The 19,425-nt window shown below is 42.1% G+C and overlaps 1 protein-coding gene across 7 annotated transcripts; it reads left to right on the top strand.

Annotated features, from left to right (window-relative positions):
• The first annotated feature begins 4,798 nt into the window (after positions 1 to 4,798).
• On the top strand, positions 4,799 to 18,490 carry LARP4 (La ribonucleoprotein 4). Of its 7 annotated transcripts, none has more exons than XM_029085240.1 (16): positions 4,799 to 4,849; positions 5,053 to 5,197; positions 6,810 to 6,968; positions 7,309 to 7,384; positions 7,928 to 8,064; positions 8,847 to 8,950; positions 9,996 to 10,106; positions 10,498 to 10,551; positions 11,192 to 11,401; positions 11,919 to 12,022; positions 14,470 to 14,703; positions 15,652 to 15,700; positions 15,901 to 16,059; positions 16,653 to 16,774; positions 17,113 to 17,281; positions 17,502 to 18,490. In XM_029085240.1, exons 1-16 carry the CDS (start codon positions 4,799 to 4,801, stop codon positions 17,835 to 17,837), a joined length of 2,220 nt encoding a protein of 739 aa, XP_028941073.1. In that variant the 3' UTR covers positions 17,838 to 18,490. The 7 variants fall into 7 exon arrangements, with proteins under 7 accessions (XP_028941073.1, XP_028941071.1, XP_010167472.2 ...); XM_029085238.1 differs by having other exon boundaries at positions 5,050 to 5,197; XM_010169170.2 differs by lacking the exon at positions 4,799 to 4,849 and having other exon boundaries at positions 5,038 to 5,197.
• Positions 18,491 to 19,425: the final 935 nt, after the last annotated feature.

Raw genomic sequence — 19,425 nt, 5'->3', positions numbered from 1 at the left:
GGTGTGTCCCTCCCCGCGCCCGGGGGCGGGCGGTGGGCAGCGGGATGGCTCGGGTCTGGGTCCGCAGCCACTGTCCGTCCTGGTACTTTGCTTATTTACAGCGTTTCACGGGATTCGGTGGAACAGTTCCAGCATTTGCCAGACAAACTCGGGCAACTGTGCAGCTTCTTTAAACTTTACATTAAGTTTTGTCCAAAAATTATCCAAAGCAAACAGCTCCCAGGTTAGTTAAATAATCGAGGGAAGCCAGTCGATTGCTGACGGTGTCTTCAGTCCAAGCGTGGTGGTGACGGTCCTGTCCGTGAATACCAACATATATCCTGCAGTTAAGAACCTCTAAATAAAAAGGTTTGGCCAACAGCTTCTCTTTCTTAAACTAATCGCTTTAGTTCTGAACTGAATGTTACTTGACTTGTGCTGAGAGGAAAAAAAAAAAAAGCCATGAACACGGAATGACAGGTCTTTCAGAATTTGGTGTTACAGTATTTGATTGAAGAGGAGCTGCTCAAGCTAATGGGAGCTGCAGCCTGGTGATTGCAGTCTGGAGCTGTGAGCGGCCAACCTCATCCAAGGCCGAGCGTGGCCAGAGGAGCTGAGCCTGTGAGAGCGAGGGGAGCAGTGAGGGAGGCAGGTTTTGGAACCCACAGTGGGGACATGGCCCCGTTGTGTTGGGGACAGGGCTCAAAGGGAGCTGGAGCAAACCAGGAGCCTGTGAAGCCGGGCAGTGCCTCTGGGTCTTTAGTGAATCCTTTTGAAGCACAAACTTGCCAGCAGCTTTGTTTGATCTCCTCCTTTCTCTTCCACCGACAGTGTTGCAAGTTAGTTTCTGTGCTTTTCATTTAGAAAGCATCAATAATGTTTAATTTTGAGTTCCTGAAGACAATCCAGACTTTCTAAAGGTGCCTTTTCACTGCCAGGACAGGGAACTTGAGCTCTTGACCAGGTGTTCCTGAAACGCTGTGGTCAGATGCTTGAAAGCAGACAGCAGCTTTTATCTCGGGATCTTTTGGGTTGCCTGTAAAGGAAGGTAGACAACCAGATTGTGTGAGGAGTCCTGAAGCTGTCGGGAGGAGGAGCTGACTTGCTTTAGCTGTCTGCGTTATATTTTAGACTGAACTGAAGTGTGCACGTGCTGATGGGGAATTGCTTCATTCTCAGTGTGCACACTGGAATTCTGTTTTCCTCCCCTATCTTTTATCTCAAAAAACCCCTTGCTGCAGTGAGGGAATGGTGTAAGGCTCGTGCTATTTTTCATGCGTTATTGTTTGGTGTCGTTCTTGTTTTTCAGTTGCAGCCAGGACCAGGATGCTGTTAACAATCAATAATTAAGGTGCAGTGGGAATATTATTAAATGCATTGTGAGAAATGTAATTGATACTGGCTTGCTGTGCCTGCTTTGGGTTTTTGGTCAGTTGGGTACGTGTTTCTAATTCAATATATTAGTAGTTTATTGGGAAAATTGAAATCTGTGCATTTCAGGTGGGTGAAACGCTGCCCTAATTGTTGCCAGCGATGTTTCCCAGCTAGAAAACCAGGACTGTACGAAGCACTGAGTATTGCTGGCTCTCTCTTTCAGCAGGTGAGGCTTCCTGCTCCCCTCTAGATGGGAAACCCAACCACATTGTCCCTCTTCACACAGCAGTGGGGGACACCATCCACACTGGTGGTACCAGGCTGGTACCGTTTCCATACGGTGGAGCTGTGCATTTGTTTTACCGAGGGATGAAGGAGGGACCCCCCCTAGTTCTGGGGTGCTCCTCCTGGCTAATGAAAAACACATGCTGTGCTCAGTAGAAGTGTAACTCTCCTGTGACCATTAAAGTTAATGTGTGTTTTGAGAATTACCTGGGACGTTCCGAGCGCTGCACCGCTGTTACGTGATATCCTGCGGTCAGTTCCCGAGGAGTTCTGCCTCTTGCTTTTGCTTTGACACCAGCTTTCTCTCTTTTTTTAGTTTGCTTCACAGCCTGGATAAGCTTTGAGAAGGTGACAGGTAACTACACTGGCACGTGTCTGAGTCCACTGCAGGTGCACATTTCCCTTCCCTGTCACATCCCCCAGCCAGCACAACCTCTCCTAGGTTTGCTGACCTTCAGGTTTTTTTTCCCCCTATACTTATATTTCCACTTCTGGAAAATGTTTAGATTCTCACCTCACAAGTTTTATTCAATTATCTTCTAGGTTTTTCACTGAAATTTCCTTTTAGAGAGTCGCTCTGCTCTGGGAAATTTGTGACAAGCTCGGTGTTCAGATTTTGGTTGCAGGATAATTTGAATTATTATTAAAATAGAATACTTTAAAAGAAACTCTGAGTACTTTCATTTTTGTTGGCTTAATTGAGTCTGTTAAATATAATTTAGAACTTTACAACAAGAAAAATATTCTTTGCCATCCTTTCAAAATGAGATAGATGCTTCAGTAGTCAATTTTGAGGAATTGCTGGAGGAGAATCTTTGATCCACGTTTACTGAAAGTAACATAAACTAGAGGGAGGCTCTGCTGAGAAGGACAGCTTTGTCAGCTCGTGGATACCAGCGAGTGTTCCTAACCTTTGTAACTCTGTAAAGCTTTAACTTCATCATGAAAGTTCCCGATAGCAGCTGGGAGGATTGTTCTGCAGCCAATCAAACGGGCTCAGTATTTGTTAGCTTCAGTTAAATAAGCAAGAATTGATATTTTGGCTCTTCTCTTCAGAAGAGCCGCTCGCCGGCTCGGGGCAGTGCTGTTCCTGGAGCACAGCAGACTGTGTTTTCAAAAAGCTGATGGAAATGAGGGATTTCTTATCCTCTCTGAGTCCTCTCAAGTGGTGTCTTGCTGTTGAGATATGTGACATCAGGGCTGGGTCTTGCAGAATTGCATTACACGTCATTAAGTGTCTCTAGAAAAAAGAGGAAGTAGCCCACACTCTATTGGGGTTTATATTTCAGCTGGTTTATTAATAGGTTCATTCATCACTTCATCAGCCTGAATCCATTTAGTTTCTTGGTGCTTTTCACTTGACCCTCTGATTTCTGAACTTGCACGTTGCCACGTGTGTCTTTTGGTGTTTGCTAAAGTGAGTAACATCACCTGCCACGCTCAGAGCTGCTTTTTACTTCTCTTCACCTCCAGAAGCGTAGAAATCTCCCTGAAGTGTTTCAGTTTTACTTTATCATACTTATTCCTTAAAATTACTTTCAGATTGAGCTAAATGCTTAACCTCAAAGACGTAAAGTAGTGAGGCAGTGTTTATTTGTATAAATAATGAATCATCTGGATGTGTCTTGGTTGTTGGTTGATTTTTTTCTTTGATGAAAAGTAAATTCAAAGAAATGGGATCTGTGGGGTTTCAGTTCTTGAGCAGGTGCCCACGCTGACAGCTCCACAGTGTCACAGGAGTGACCAGCAATTGAGCAGAGTTAAGTTTTGAACTTGCTGAACTACATTGACAGCGAGAATATGTGGGTGCAACAGGTTACTGGGTTTTTCCTCTGAGGTTGTGTCGTGAGAGAACAACTGCTCTGCAGACGAAGGAGGGAAATGCACGTGTGTCCTTTCACACGGACCTACTTCTGGTTCTTCTTTCTGTTTCCAGCTGTGTTCTTCTGCTAAGATTAACAGAAGGGGGGAAACTCCGTTGCTGTGTGGATTAAATCAGTTGTTCCTGTGGAATTTGAAATCCCAAAGAAGGCCTTGCAAGAATTGTCATCTTTGTTTTGCCTTCTCTCATGATTGTCTTGAACCTCTCCAGTGTTTGGAGGCTTTTTGTTGCTGAATTTGGGCTTGTCCTTGTAGCAAATAGCTTTGGAACTAGGTGTGACCTTGGCAGAGGAATTATCTCTAAAGCTATTGCAACTGCTTCCTTATCCTTTTGCTTTATGTTTGAGGCCTGGTAGTAAGCCACTCCTTAATTTCAGGATCCAGGAGGCTGGTCTCTGAAGTATCAAACTTCCTTCTTTGTGAATTTGTAAGGTATGAGGTAGGGCTGATGGCTTTCACCTTCTAAATTCAAGCAAATGGCGTGGGAGAAGTGGACTGTCATCCAAAGTCTGAAGGAACTTGTTTAGAGGAAACTGTATTAGTTGCTTGTCGGGTGTTGGGAGTTCTTGGGAGGAGAATTTTTGCAAAAGCATCATTTTCTTTTCTATGTGGACGGAGTTTTATTATGGGAGAGCAAAAGCCATTACAATGCTGATCCTCTGTGCTGTTGCTGGATTATTGGACACCTCACCCAAATATCTTTGAGCTTCTGAGCAGCTCTCAGAAAGGGACCTGTGAGGGCACCATCTTTTGCTGTAGAAATGTTTCTCTCTGTCAGGCTCCAGGTTGGAATCCAGCAGTTTCTCTTCCCCGTCTCATCGTTTACCCTCTTACCCTAATTATGGTCCTTGTTGCACAGTCTCAAAGGGAGACAATCCTGTTCTGCCCCACTCCCAGCAGGCTGTGATGGTGTGTATGTTTGTCTTGGCACTTCAGAAACTTTAATCTCCTGGGTTATAAGTTGAAGGAAATCATTAGCATACATTGATGTGTGTAAGATGTATCCTCGTGGGGAAATCAGATAGTGCTCGGGTGAGTTCATGAGGAATCCTGGCACAGCGTAGGTGATGCTTGGTTGGTATCGATGTCACTAATTCAGTAAGTCATTAGTTTCTTCTCCTTGAAATATGTTGGGTTTTTTACTTTCCTTTCTAGGAAGGGGTCTGGAGGAGGGAAAATTTGCCTTTCTGGTGAAAGGGGACTGTAGCATTATGACAGTCAAGTCTTTAAGAGCTTGTGAATTACCAGAGTCTTTGACGGCTAGCCGCTTCCTCTGCTGATGTTGTCGGATGTCAATAAAGAGAGGTTGAAAGCAACACTTCTAATGGAGGTAGAAATGAAATACTTGGAAAACACCAAGGATTTTCCTGATTTGATTAATGAAAAAATCACATAGGTGCTTAATAGCTGGTTAGACACTCGAGAAATGGAACTCTCTAGAAAATCACCAAATTCCCCTGTATCGTCTGGCTTGGCTTCTAAAGCAGTTTTGGATTATTTTTCCTAATAAAAGTGTTCTGGTCTCTTCAGCAGGTAACATCGAAAGGTGCTGGCTTAAACCCTAACGCAAAAGTGTGGCAAGAAGTGCCCCAAGGGAGCGGTGAGGCCGTGCCACCAACAAATGGCGCAGAGCACTCGTGGCAAGAGACAGCGGCTGCACAAGGGACTCACACCGAGGGTGAGATGTCGCGGGCCCTTGTTCAAACACCACCCATGAGATGTCCCTCGTTAGGTAACGCTGAGGGTTCTCTCAGCAGTGAGAAGCAACCTCTTGCTCTTGTCCTGGAGGTTGTTAGTGCTGATGGAGCAACAGAAATGAAATGAAAGTGAGAAAACAGTAGAACAATTTATAGAAATTCTAGGTCTGAGCCCTGAGCTTTGGTTTAGGGATTCAAGATGATGTGGTCTGACCAGTGAGCTTTGGTTTAGGGATTCAAGGTGATGTGTCCTGAGCTGTGCTAGAGCAGAAAACTTCATCAGGTCACAGGATCCAGGGGGCCCGGTGATGACTGAGTAACGCGCTAAGAGGGAGATGTTGCTAAATGTGTAGAAATGGATTTATGACTCGTCTCATTCACCATTGCTGCGCTTTAGTGTACACCCTGTGAACAGGAAGATAAGATCTGAGGGCCACCCATAATCCTGGTAGGTGCTGAGGTGCTGCTGAGAACTGTTAGGCAGGAGTAGAAACTGCAAAGCATCTGCAGTTAGCTCCTTTGGGTTTAGTCTGTATTCCATTTCAGTCCCCATTTTCCATCCTTACCCCATGATCAATCCTGTTGTCCAGAACTCAATATTCAAATGGTTTAACTCTTCTCATTTGGCTTAGAGTTGATAATGAAGCCAGATGTATAGCTGAGGTTACTCAAAACGTGGCAGAGACTTGTTAAGCAGGAAGCAAAAGATTTCCCTGGAAAAAGGTTTAAGAAAAGTTTGTGATAAAGAAGGGAGGGTTCAGTTTGTGTGTCCCTGTCAAAAGTTTCTGGTGAGTCAGCAGAAGTGAAGGGAGAGTACTGAGTTTGTGCATTGGCTGAGGAGAAACTCGTTTGTCTCTTCCTAGCAAAGTGAAGCAATCGTGGCAGTGTTATGCTGCTGGAAAATTAAAGGCAATTTTTCCAAATGTGTTCTTGCTTTTAAGCCATTTCTAATGTAAGTAGTTGGATCGTATCTCTTCTCAAAGAGGACTCATCATTAGTGTGAAAAAGATCTGGCAGAGCAGTTGATTTGTTTGGAACAATCTCCTTTACCTGACTGTTGGATTAAAGTGGAATTGTGTTTGTTTCTGTCTCAAGCAGCTGTGGTGAAGCTGAGGTGTCTTGAACAAGAGATTGGCCAATTTCAGTGTAATTTCCCTGTGTTTTGTAACAATCACTACATGCTCCTGAGTCCTTTATAAAAAGGAATCACGTAATGCATTGAAGTGATGTAAGCTATTTAAGTACTTTGTTTTTAGGAACTTTTTTTAAGTATTCTAAATTCCAGGTGGAAGCCTGGTTTTTTTTAGATCTTCTGCTACTTTTTGGGGGTCTTACAATTTCACAATCGTATTATTTACTTATCCCTGAGACTCTAGTGCAAACCAGAAAATCTTCTAGAAACTGGAGAGGTACAAAGTGCTATCCAGTGCAAAGTAGATGCTGGTAGTGTAGGAAATCCAGACAAAGTCTAGATGCTTTCAGTTACAGCATTCCTGAGTATTTGTTTTAATGTCGGTAGCCAAAATTATGCAAATGGAAAATACTGTGAAGCTTTTAGTAGGTTTTCTGTTGATGATGTGTTAATTTTGCCAGGTAACATAGAGATTTCAGAGGATAGCTGCAAGCAATATGAAGTGATGTATTCCCCGTCTTGTGAAGCTACAAGAAATGGCACAGGAGTTGATGAAGCGTCTGCAAACGGGATTGTCCTAGCAACTGAAGATCTTGGATACCAAATCTATGAAGTGTCTGGTGAGTATTCAAGTTAAAATACCACTGTGAGTATCTATCATCCTCTGAAGTCTGCTGCGGGGATGATGTGACTTGTAAATCCTGAGTAGGAACTTTGAAATGTTCCCAATCGATGGGAATATTCAAGAAGATCCAAACCAGCCACAGCACTTGGCCAAGGAGATGAAAACCGTGGGATCTAAGTTGTTTTGAGGATGTGTGGTGTGGTGGTCTTCAAACGCGTCTCGTGAACTTGTCCTTGTCCAGAAGGATTAATTCTGCTATTGTACAATAAAACATTTTCTTGTGTCGTATTCTTCCTGTGAAACTGAGATCTGATGGTGCATGTGGTAACTTTTAGGTGAAGGCAGCTCCACTGTGTCCACAGAAGACATTAGAGAATGTTTGAAAAAACAGCTTGAATTCTGCTTTTCACGGTACGGCTCAGTTAATTTGACTTTGTATAAACCCTTTATTAAAATTGTTGACAATTTTTTTCCCTTTTTTGGCTTGATATGTGTTGTCATCTTCATAAAAATCTTAACTGTGAGAGAATTGATTGTGATATGAAACAAGATTTGCTAAAGTGCTGTAGAAACCCTGTGGTACCTTTCAGCTGTTTCAGTCCCATCCATAGATCCTTGTCCTTGAATGAGAACTGAGTATGACTTTGTGCTTCACAATTGTCAGAGGCCACTTAGCTGTGTATTACCAGAAGAAGTCTCTTTGGCAAGATCCTTTTTGCAGGTGAACATGCAGAGCACTGTAACTTTCATTAAGTTTTTATTTTAATGATCTTATTCTGCTTTATTTTGATCTGCTAGGAATTTTTCCATCAGAGAAAATCTGAGTACGTTTTGGTTAAAGTTAGCTGTGAATGGTATTGGTGGATTTTTAAGCCTGCAGTTATCCTGATGTTTTGAGGTTTCTGTAAATAAAGTTCAGGATTTTTATAAAATAGTGAATTTATGTCTTTTTAGTGAGAATCTTTCAAAGGATCTCTACTTGATGTCTCAAATGGATAGTGATCAGTTTGTTCCAATATGGACAATTGCCAACATGGAAGGTATTAAGAAACTGACAACTGATATGGACCTTATTCTTGAAGTTTTGAGATGTAAGTCTGGGTGTTCCTGTCTATATTAGTAGAACAGCAAAGAATCCATCCTTGCTCTAGAGAAATGTTTTAATATCTCAGCTGGTTATGGCACATTGTTCCAGTAAATGGTGACAGGAAACTCGTTCTGCAGAGATGTTTGAATAAGTGGCTGTTCCAGACTCCTGAATTCTAGTTCTGCTTTATAATAAACTGCCTAAATCTACCCCAGTTAAGGGGTCACTCTAAGATACTGGTACCAGTGAGTGTCTTACTCCAGGAGTAAAACTTGTCTTCTGATTTAGTGCAAAAGTTGACTAGAAATGATAAAACTAGAAAAATCTTACTAGAAAAAGTTAACCAGAATTCTCCTGACGTGCTGGCCTGTGCTGATTCTGCATGTGGCTTTTTGTGGAAACAGTTGTAAATGAACTTTATTCTTTATTCAGTCTTTATTCTGACTTGATTTCTTTCCTCTTATTTGAACCATTCCCGTTAGGGCTCCATCTAGGAATGGTTTTGTATCCCCTTACTTGAATTTGAGCTCGGGGAGAATTGAATTTGGGACTGAGCTTTTTAGATACCTGAGCTGTAGATGGAGGCAACATCAGACAAAAATGTACTGAAGATCTAAAAGACTGTAGCTGATAAACAGTCCTTTACCCTGAATGGCACAAACCTGGTTTCCTAAGCAGTCCCTCACAGTTCTTTATTACAAGCTGAATAATGGAGTCTGGTACTGCTGAGACATTCTGCAACCCACAATGTCCAATATTAAGTCAACTTTTATATTTTAATTTTAGCTTCTCCTATGGTACAAGTGGATGAGAGAGGGGAGAAAGTTAGACCAAACCACAAACGATGTATTATCATTCTCCGTGAGATCCCCGAAACAACACCTATAGAGGTAAATAAATAGAAAAGAAAGAAATAAAAGCCTGTTGAAGTTTTTTGGAAGGTATCTTCAACAGTGCTTCAGCCAGCAATAGGAAGTGTTGCTTAAAAAGGTCAGCTGGTATTTAATCTGATTAAACATGAATATTTTTTGTGTAAACCACATAAGTAATTTTTTCTGCCTGGATGTATTGTCAAAAAAGCCAAAACAAAAACTTGTTGGTATTATTGTCCCTTCCCATTATTTACTAATATATTAACATGTTCATAAATAAACTTTTTCCCCACCAAAAATTGAGCTGGCTAGGCTTTTCTGGAAGGAAGTTTGAACTGGTCTCTTTTCAGATCCAAAAATAAAATCAATCCAGGGCATAGCTTGGAATTCAGGCTGAATTTTTGTCACAGCAGTAACTTTACTTGAAGTCGGATGGTTGTTTTGGCAGCAAGAAATGTCACTAAACATTTCTCATTCATTGTGACCCAGTGTGAGCTGAGCTCATTATGTTCAGAGAAGGGAGGATAATAAAATTCCTACTGATATTTGACTAACAGAATGATTTAGTTCTTTGTTTTTTAAAGTTGTAACACAGGCTGTTTGTCTACTAGCATTTTTAATTAGTTCTTTTAATGCAAACTCTGAACAGCTGCTTTGCCCTGTCTTTGAAATCTGATTATTGCAAAGCTGTCAGGTTTCCTTGATTTAGAAATATTTCTTAGAATCAGTCTTGTCTAGGTGACTCTCCTGATCTAAAGCCATGTTTTTGCTTCCTCTTTTACGTAGAAATATCACCAGTTCTACACTGATCTTGATTTGCTTACCAGATGGGCCTGCTACTTTTTATTATGGAAGCTCAGTAGGCTGGGCTAGTATTTTTGGGTTCAGAAACAGGTAGAGGATAATTTGGTGTCTGGCAGACCTGCTGAGGGAATAAAAAACCATCCCTGGTCAAGGGAAAAAGGCAGCTGAGGAGCTGAAGCGTCAGTTTTTGTTGGTTTAGTGTTCACTTTACAGCTTAGAGCTAGATCCCTCTAACTGCCTGACTTCTCCTCTCCCCTAGGAGGTTAAGGCTCTGTTTAAAAACGAAAACTGCCCCAAAGTGATAAGCTGTGAGTTTGCTCACAACAACAACTGGTACGTGACATTCCAGTCGGATACGGATGCGCAACAGGTAAGGCTGCCTCCAACTGCAGTTAATGATGTCTCAGTTTTCTTATTAATGCTTCCCCTGCTCAAGAGAACTCCACGCATGCTTCCTGTAGCTGAAAGAAATGTTTGTTTACTGATCCCCCTTTTGTTATTTTAAGAGATTATTGGCAAATTCTAGTTAATAGAGAAACAAACTGAGAGATTGTAGGTTTAGAATTCCTTTGTTTGCCTCTTGCCTCAGGACTCTCCAGCCATAACTGGCAACTAGTATCCTGAATTTGAATTGTTAATGAATTTAGTTGAGCTACCAGGGAAGCACATGGCTACACATTGATGTTAAATCATGTAAAATCCTTTGAGAAGTACAATTTTTATCAAGATATTTTAACATTAATCTTTTTTTGTATGTGCAGGCATTTAAATACTTAAGGGAAGAAGTTAAAACCTTTCAAGGCAAGCCAGTCATGGTAAGGCTGCTTTATAGGAGGTTTCTGTTTGAATTGAATTACATGTTGTTTCTATGTGAATGATGGTGTGTGTTTATGGTGGGGGGGGACTACGGAATTAGCAGTGGGATAGTTGGCAACACTTGCTCTGTTAACTGGAATGAGGTCACGGATAGCTATGAAAAATTACAGTTCAGTGGCTGCTGGTTGTTCACAGTGCTGCTTCCCCTGAGGTGTGAAATAGATTCCTGTTTTGTCTTCCCTTCTCCACTTTGCCCAGAATCTGGGTCTGCAGAACTCGGGAGAGGGACTATTGCCATCCTGAGCCTCTAGCTTGTGTTAGCTGCTCTACCAATAAGGCTGAAGCAAACTGTTTGTACTGTGAGAGGAGCTGTCAGAATTGGAATCTGGACAGTTACTGCTATAGAAAACATTGTTTATCTTAAACTTGACAGATTCTCTAGCTAAAGCAGCGTGTGTGTCCTTCCCTTTCGCACGCTGTAAGAACATAATCTCTATTGATTTTTATCAGAGTTTTTATTTGTCAGCAGTAATCAACCTACTTCTTCATATCCCTTCTGTTAAAATTCCAGTAGGCACGACAGATCTAATTCTGCTCTTCTCCCAACTAAGGTATGTGATGTGATTTGATATCTTGCAGGCAAGGATAAAAGCCATCAACACGTTTTTTGCTAAGAATGGTTACCGAGTAGTGGATTCCAGTGTCTATACTCAGCCAGTTCAAACACAAGCACAGTTTGCCTCACCGCTGTTTATGCAGCCTGTATATAGTCCTCAGCAGTACTCTATTTACAGCATTGTGCCTCAGACGTGGTCTCCCAATCCTGCACCTTACTTTGAAACACCACTGGTGAGTAACAGCTGATGAAAATGAGGGGAGCTAGCCCAAAAAGTCAGTAATAATTATTATAGTTAACCAATAATTATTGGCTAACAAATCAATAGGGTTAGTGAGCTTTTCAGCTGTAGAATGCACAGGTTTTCTAGTCAGATCCCTCTGTTTTGTGATAATTCATGTTATGTCATGGATCTGATAAAGCAAGAGTGCTGGAGGGACTGCTTGTCTCGCCACTTGGCTGCCATTTATTTCAAGAAATTTTGGTGTGAAATTCCATTATCCAGTAGCTAGTGTTACAGGAAGAGCTTTGTAGCTCTTCCAAAACAGGAAGACTTTGATGCTGAAGTGGATGTGCAGACTGTTAACTGGCGGGGTTTTTGCTTTAGTAGTAAGTTTGCAACACACCAGATCAGGCAGCCGAGTGTAAAAGTCCAAACAGACTGGATGAGTAACTGCTGAAGCTCATCTCATACAACTGCAAACGTTTTTCTCTGTAGTTCAGCCACTGAGACTGTTCTGTCTGTTGCAGGCCCCCTTTCCTAACGGTGGATTTGTGAATGGCTTTAATACACCAGGATCGTATAAAACCAATGCTGCTTCTTTGAGTATAGGTCGCCCATTCCATAGAAATCGGTAAGACAGCTCTGCCAGTTGTTTGCTCTCTGAGAATTCACAGTGTTGAGATCCTGAAGTGTTCCTTGCACTTGTAAAATGCAGCACCTTCTGATGGGACTAGGTTACTCATTTGGTTTGTCAAATATATATGACATTCTTCAGCTTCATTTATAAAATAAAATTAAAATCAAGGTGGCAGCTTAAGATCCTAAAATAATGGACGTGTGTGCTGGCCAGAGCAAAGGTAACTCCTTTAAAAGCCTCAGAGGAATTTCTGCAGACAAATAAATAACTTCCTCTTAAGGTAATGCTTCTAATTATGTTTGTTATAACGCAGATTATAAACTCCTGCAGCACAAATGTAAGCCTTTCCTGTTGTGTGATTAGTCTTGCAGAGAGACATTCAGTTTATGCAGCTGAGAGTTGCATGTCCTGACTGCTGGATGCTAAAACCGCTTGATGCTGAGTCTGTTCCTATCATTTATTTGCTTTATCCCCATCTTTCCTGATAACTGTATATCCTATATAGTCTATACTATATAGTCTAACTATATAGTCCTGTAAGGACTCGGATATAAACACTAGGGAGGAGGAAACAGCTTTATATTTGCTGGAGCAGTGCTCTGTAAACACAACGGAGTAGTGATCTGTTTGTGTGGGTGGAAATTGTTTTATTTGCAGGCTCTTTCACCGTGTTCAGCGTGCGGGCTGGTAGCATGGGAATTGCTTTTTTATACTGTTTGAGAAATTGGTTGACAACTGCCGGTACCGTAAGTGGTTTTGTGATGCAGTTTAGGTTTGTGGCTGTTGGCAGAAGGTGAACTTTGGAATTTGGTCTGGGGTGACTCAGCAGAATTTTAATACAGGCTGTGAGGCTGGTACTATAACTGTACTTGGAAGATGGAGCCGCTGATTCAGTTCCAGCTGCTCAGCTCCCAGCTAAGATCTTTATTTTATAAAGTTTGTTTTGGTTTTTTTGGAGGTTTTTTTTACCTTAAATTGTACCCAAACTTAAAGCCTGTAAAATTCTCATGTATATGGAACCTTTGAGAAGTATGAGTGCTGAAAACATGCAAGAATTGTACGTACCCAAATATTAACATCCTGAAACACCCCAACGTGTTCACTGCCGCCTTGTAGATCACATCTGGATAATCCTTAAACTTTTAAAACTCTTTCTGGTTAAGACTTTGATTTGTAAAACTTTAGTGATTGTGAAGTTAGAACTTTAGGGTCAAGTGTGTACAGGTTCTGCTGGTCGCTCTTGGTTGTCTTATCTTTCCTGCCAGTCTGGCTCAGCTTTGGTGCTAGTACAGAGCTCTGGTTTTCGCAGCAGTAAATCTTCATGGGTTGGAAGCAGACGTTGCACTCCAGCAGGATTCCTTTGCAAACAGCAAACTGCTGAGGTAACAGCGAGGCTCAGCCTCCGAGGTTTGGCCCAGTGATGATCAAGTATCGCGCTAAGAGAGATCAGGTCCAACAGTCGGTTGTCTGGGCAGCCTGCACTTCATGCTTTTCCTTCTCTTTGCTCTCTCACATCATCTCTCCTTCTCTCTCCTTTTTTTTTTTTCCCTTATTTATCTTTCCTTGTCTTTTCTGCTTTGCTCTTCTGCCCAGACAAGATTGTGGCCTTCTCAGTGACGGGTAAGATTATGAGATCTGAGGGCTGAATAATGACTTGAGAATCTTCCAGTTTAAGAATTAATTGAACAAAATGGAAGAATTTAATTAGCTTACCTCCTTTTCCCTATGCTTTTCCTGATGGAAAACTTGACTGGGCCTTGAAACTGGTTCTTAATGCTTCTCGAAGCTGTGAACTATGAATTAATCTTTGTTCAGCCCATCTTCTCTTGAACTGCAGAAGAGTTCATTCGGAGAGGTTCATCCAGCTGCTGCTTTTGGGTTTCTCTCCTGGCTCATTAAAATTGATTTGTTTTGTCATACAGACAGTTAATAGTTAAATATTGGATTTTTCTCTGTAGCTAAACATTTGTTTAAGCCTGTTATATTTACTTTGCCCTCATTTGTTGCAACATCCTTGTGGGAAAGGAAGATTGAGTCTTCGTAACAGAGAATCCTCAGTGCTGAGATTGGTTAAACTGATATTTTTCTATCCAGCCATCTAAAAGGTAACTTAAAATGTCTTTGGTAAAGCAGATAAATTTGACCTCTCAAAATTGGGCAACTAAAAGGTGATTTTTGTTCTGCTTTCTGGTTATATATGAAATGCTGCGAAACTTGACAGGAGGGGAGGTTGCAAGAAAACTAGAACAAAAGGAATAGATGGAGGTGAGGAAGAACAATTTGTTTGACAAATGTACGTAGGAAACAACTTCTCTGACAGAGTTCCAGTACTTACTGACCTCCTCCTTTCTTGTCAGCTACGAATTAACTGTAGTTGGTGGTAGTTTTGTGTCTTGTTCTTTAAACTCTGGATTACACAACTGCTGCTCTGTGTCCCACAGTGTGAAGCCTCATTTCCGATCATCCAACAGCTCGGAACACGCTGCGGAGGGTCCAGCTGCCGTCAGTCCCATGCCAGTGGGGGATGGACCACTGAACAGAACCAACTCCAGGAATTTTGTTATGGAGCGACATAACAGCACATTAACTGGGCACCAAGACCCAGGTTATTCCCAGAAGGATTCTCCTACTGCACAGATGGAGCAGAATGGCGATTACGGCATTGGCAGGGGCAGGTAAAGAGCTGTGTGTACTGTGGTGGTTGGGACATGGTGTTGGAGGCTCAAATGACTTGTGTGAGCCAAGGATCATCAACCAGTGGCATGATAAATATTTCTGTAAAGACTGACCAGGAGAAAAGTGACATTCCTCCTTGTGGCTGCTCCTCCCTGGAAGTGTTGAAGGCCAGGCTGGATGAGGCTTTGAGCAACCTGGTCTAGTGGAAGGTGTCCCTGCTGCTGGCAGGGGGTTTGGGACTGGATGAGCTTTAAGGTCCCTCCCAACCCAAACCATTCTGTGATTCTGTGATTCAATTTAAATAGGCCAGGTGTGATAACTACTTAACTGGGAGCTTGAATGCTTCCTGCTTGACTCTACACCTATTAGTTATTCTAACAACACCTTGCAGTAAGATAATGAGGTGTCTTTATTTCAGAATAACTGCCTGATTTGTCCCCAGAATTAAAACAGTTGCTGAAGTAAAGTTGGCATTTGTATCGCTGTAAATAATAAGCAAATCCTCGGCTGGGGAATTTGTGCTCCTAAACATTGTAGTATCAACTGGTTTTATCTTTTGCCTGTTAATTCAGGGTTTAGACACTTAAAAATTAAGTGACTGAGACAGATATACGAGAAATCAGATGAATAAGTTTATTACTATAAAATTTTAGTATACTATTCTATAATCTTATAGTCTAATTGTCACTGTGCCTGTTCAGATACCCTGCTCTAGGGTACCTCCTTCACAAGGAGAGAAAAGAGAAATTGTTTCCCATGTTGGCTATCTTCCAAGAGTGTAAGAGCTTTGACCCCTCCTGAAGATGGAGAACATCCCAGAACTGTATCTGAGCAGCATCAGTAGGCTGCTGTAAATCCCCTGCCACAGGCTCCCCTTTGTGCAGATGAGTGTGCACTTCAGCTAGATGAATGCACTTACTGACTGGTTTTTTTTTTTGCCTTTAAAGGAGGAACGTTTTCAGAGGTCGGAGGAGACGAGAAGATGACCGGGTTTCAGTAAGTTCCACTTTCTTTATTGTGAGGAGTTGCACAGAGTGCAGTGTGTTGGCTTTGTGTTTACTAAGGGAATGGCATAGCCCTCAAATTTTCAGATTACAGTGTGGATATTCAGTGTTTCTAAGAAATTCCCTGACAGTTGCTGAGTGACTTTAATGCTGGGTGTTACACCTCTATTAATGGGTGTTTTCCTTCTCTAGAGACCTCAGCCTTTGGCAGAAACAAAGACTCAGACACCAAAGTTTGACTTACTAGCATCAAATTTCCCACCTTTGCCTGGCAGCACAGCAAAAATACCGGGAGAGCCTGTGCTGGAGAGCAGGATGTCTGATATTGTTAAAGGAGTCTGCAAAGAAAAGGTAACTGCTCTTGGTTCTGGCCTGGAACAGGAACCAGGGGTATGTGTGTGCTGTGCCTCCCTTCTCCCTGCTTAAAGAACCAGTTTATGTTGGAGCTGCACACTCGGATACTTTAAACCCAAACATCATACTGTGTTTGTTAATGTAATAGTGCATTTTCTGTCTTTCTGTTCTTGGATTTCTTCGTTTTTTTGCAAGTATTTACCTGAAGCTTCTGTATTTACACTGTTGTAAGCTCAGTGCTGTTTTGGGATAAAGCAGGCGAATGAGGAGTGCTGGCTGTTGAAGGAGGAACAGTTTGTGTGTAGTGTAGGCAAGGGCTGTTTTCAGATTAATCTGTTATTTGAGCTGGTGGGACTGGGCATTGATAATCTGGGCGATACAACCATACTGCTCGTTTTATCCACTATTTGTGTTGCCTGTATAAAGGGTGATGGCTTTAAAGGTGCTTTAGAATTCTCCAAAAGAAGCAGGATTCCTATAATCGGGACTTGAGCAGCTTTTGGAAATATCCCTGTCCTGCTTTTTGCTAGGATGCAATTTAAGAGCATCTGTGATCTTTCCATATTTTTCAACTTAAGCTTTCTGTACAGGAAAGCAAAGATTTGCTGCCCAGCTGCCCAGCTCCTGCTCAGGAAGAAGAGACACCCAGCACTGTCCAACAGCCTGTGACGAGTGTGAGTTCACCAAGTCAGACTGAAGCTGTGGTGCTAAGGTATGCAGATTTCTTGAGAATGTTAAAATTTGTGTGTTCTAGCAAAGATTAGCTGGTGTCTGGCAAGGTGGCAGTAATGTTTGTTGATTCTTCTCTAGAGGTGGGCAACTTCTCTAGAGGTGGGCAACTTCTCTAGAGGTGGGCAACTTCTCTAGAGGTGGGCAACTTCTCTAGAGGTCTCTAGATAGAAATCACAAGTGGTGGTAATGGCTGTACCGTGCTGTTCTGCAAAAAATGCAGTTGTGGCTTCAAAGAAAAAAAAACCCCAAAAACCACTTTCTGAAGCATTAATTTCTGCGTGAGTGGGTTCTAATGTTAAATTGTTCTTGATTTAACAGCACAGTTCAGCCAGACAGCAAACCGGAGGAAGTGTCTGTTCAGAAAGATGTTACGAGCCACTCTTCCCCACCGGTGTCTGTGTCTCCTGTCAGTGCTGCAAAGCCACCAAGGACAAATCCCACTTCACCTTCTACTAGTGCAAGTGCAGCTCCTGCTTTGCTGATGCAGGTAAGGCCCAGAGCGGGGAGGGGGTGGAGAGCACGGGGAGCTCTTTCCTGAATGTGCTGATGTAGCACCTGGGACCTTCTCTCGTGCAGTTTGCCACAGCTGCAGTGTAATCGCTCGCTGTACGTGTTCTTGCTCTTGGCGTTGTGCCTGGGATGGTCTGGAAGAGTGTAGCATGGTTATTCTGGTGTGTAAACCTTGCTCTTCTCCCTTGGTCCCAAAGGAGCCACGCAAGCTAAGTTATGCTGAAGTTTGCCAGAAGCCCCCAAAGGAGCCTCCTCCAGTTCCTGTTCAGCCTCTTAGGGAACATCGCACCAACATAGTTCCCCCTGCCAAAAATGAAGAAAATGGCACACCTGAGAAGGCTTCTGAGAAGGCTCATGACAAGGTTGAAGGTCGAATGAAGGATTATTCTGGGTTCCGAGGCAACGGGCCTCCCAGGGGAGCTGCTGGGAAAATCAGGGAACAGAGGCGCCAATTTGGACGCAGATCATCGCCTCAGGGAGCACCTCGACGTATCGGCAAGGAGCAGTACGTGCCACCCCGGTCACCAAAGTAACACTTGTCCAGCCAATTATTCTCTATTTAATTTGAGCTGTGGACTAATAAGCAGCAAAGGAGACTGTGAGAAAGAAGTATTCATGAAGGGGAATACTGAACTGGAGCGTGGCTTGTGCGGAGAAGTTGTGGAGGGTCCCAAAATTCATCTCTCAAAGTGATTTCACAAATGCTGGAGGATTCCAATCAATATAAATATAGAGATTATAATTTTTGTATTTTTGTTTTTAATTTGCAGAGGGTTTCCTGCTTGAAATCAGTTTTGGGGTTGTGAAACTAGCATTTTGACAAAGTGAAAGAATATGAATTGACAAATTAACCTGTCCCTCAGTGTAGGAGGAAAAGGATAAGAGAATATTATTTTTTTGAAAAAAAAAAAAAAAAAAGAGCATTTCTGTAAAATTAGAACTTTTTTTAACCTATTTAACATTTGGCTTGTCGGATGATGTGTCTGCCGTTGATGACCTTGCATTGCAGAGCACATCTGCAGCTGAGGTGCTTGGTCAGCGTGTGAGTGGAATGAGTGCAGCCAGATACTGTTGTCATGACTTAGTCACTGATGATAAAACCTGAATGTACTACTGTAGTAAACTTTTGTGTTTCCAGCTTGGAGTATAGTCTCTTGACCTTCTTAATAATTCATTCAGCAAGCTTTTTAAACTATAGCTTTTACAGGATACTGGATTGTAGATCAAAGGACATGGACAGCAAAAATTGTCTTCTAGAGACGCAATTGGAAGGAGGTAGAAGGGAGCACGTCAGAATTTTTAATTTGCCCTTTTTCCTCACCTCCTTTTGAGGGCAACTTCTTAGGTTTGCTTTTTTTTTTTTCCCCCTGCTTGTTACATTCTCTAATCTCTTTATTACTGACTTTTGTGCATTTCTCTTGGTATGTTTTCCTGAGGCAGGCCCAGTATAGGATTGATGGGTGGCTACACAGTACATGGTGATCAATTCACAAGTAGAGAGTCTGGAATTCCAGCTGCAGATGGGGAATTCAGCCTGGCAGGTGGGAACTCTGGGCACAGGGTTCTATGTGCCCCACTAGGGTTCAACTGATGTCTCTCAGAATGGCTCCCAAATCAGAGAGGTGACTGGGTTCTCTGTACACTGACCTGTCTTTGTGTTCTGGGGTAGGCTAGTGGATGCTGTATACTAGAAATCAGGGTTTGTATCTACTGGGAACTCGTTGTTTACAGCTGATGTAGTAGCAACTGACTGTTTTTAACTGTTTTAAGTGGAACTAAAGGTGAAGAGTTAAGCAAAACCCCTTGTGTTTAGAGAAGCTACTTGAAAGGTAGCGTCTCACCTAGGTGTACGCTGACTAAATTTGCAACACTATTGTGTAGGAAGTGGTTAAGTTTGAAGGTGATTACCATAATGACTGAAATAGGAAAGTTCAGTGCATTAATCTGCCAAAATCAGCATGCCAGGGTTCAAAGTTCTGTGTAAAGTGTTAGGGAAAAGTAGCTTCCAGCAGTAAGAATCACACCTTTTTTTCTTTTTCTTTTTTTTTTCCTTTTTTTTTTTTCCTTTTTTAATTTTTTTTTTTTTTTAGTGAATAGCAAGTGTACAAATTTAAAGTCGTA

The sequence above is a fragment of the Antrostomus carolinensis genome, unplaced genomic scaffold (assembly GCF_000700745.2).
Source record: "Antrostomus carolinensis isolate BGI_N321 unplaced genomic scaffold, ASM70074v2 scaffold13110, whole genome shotgun sequence".
Taxonomy (NCBI): Eukaryota; Metazoa; Chordata; class Aves; order Caprimulgiformes; family Caprimulgidae; genus Antrostomus; species Antrostomus carolinensis.
The sequence above is the reverse complement of the archived record's forward strand: the minus strand, read 5'-3'. Positions and strand labels throughout refer to the sequence as shown.

Coding starts and splice junctions, on each gene's coding strand:
- LARP4 (XM_029085238.1), top strand. CDS start 4,799: ATGTTGTCGGATGTCAATAAAGAGAGGTTGAAAGCAACACTTCTAATG. Junction 4,850..5,049: donor AAGCAACACTTCTAATGGAG/GTAGAAATGAAA, acceptor TGGTCTCTTCAG/CAGGTAACATCGAAAGGTGC. Junction 17,282..17,501: donor CTCCTGCTTTGCTGATGCAG/GTAAGGCCCAGA, acceptor TTGGTCCCAAAG/GAGCCACGCAAGCTAAGTTA.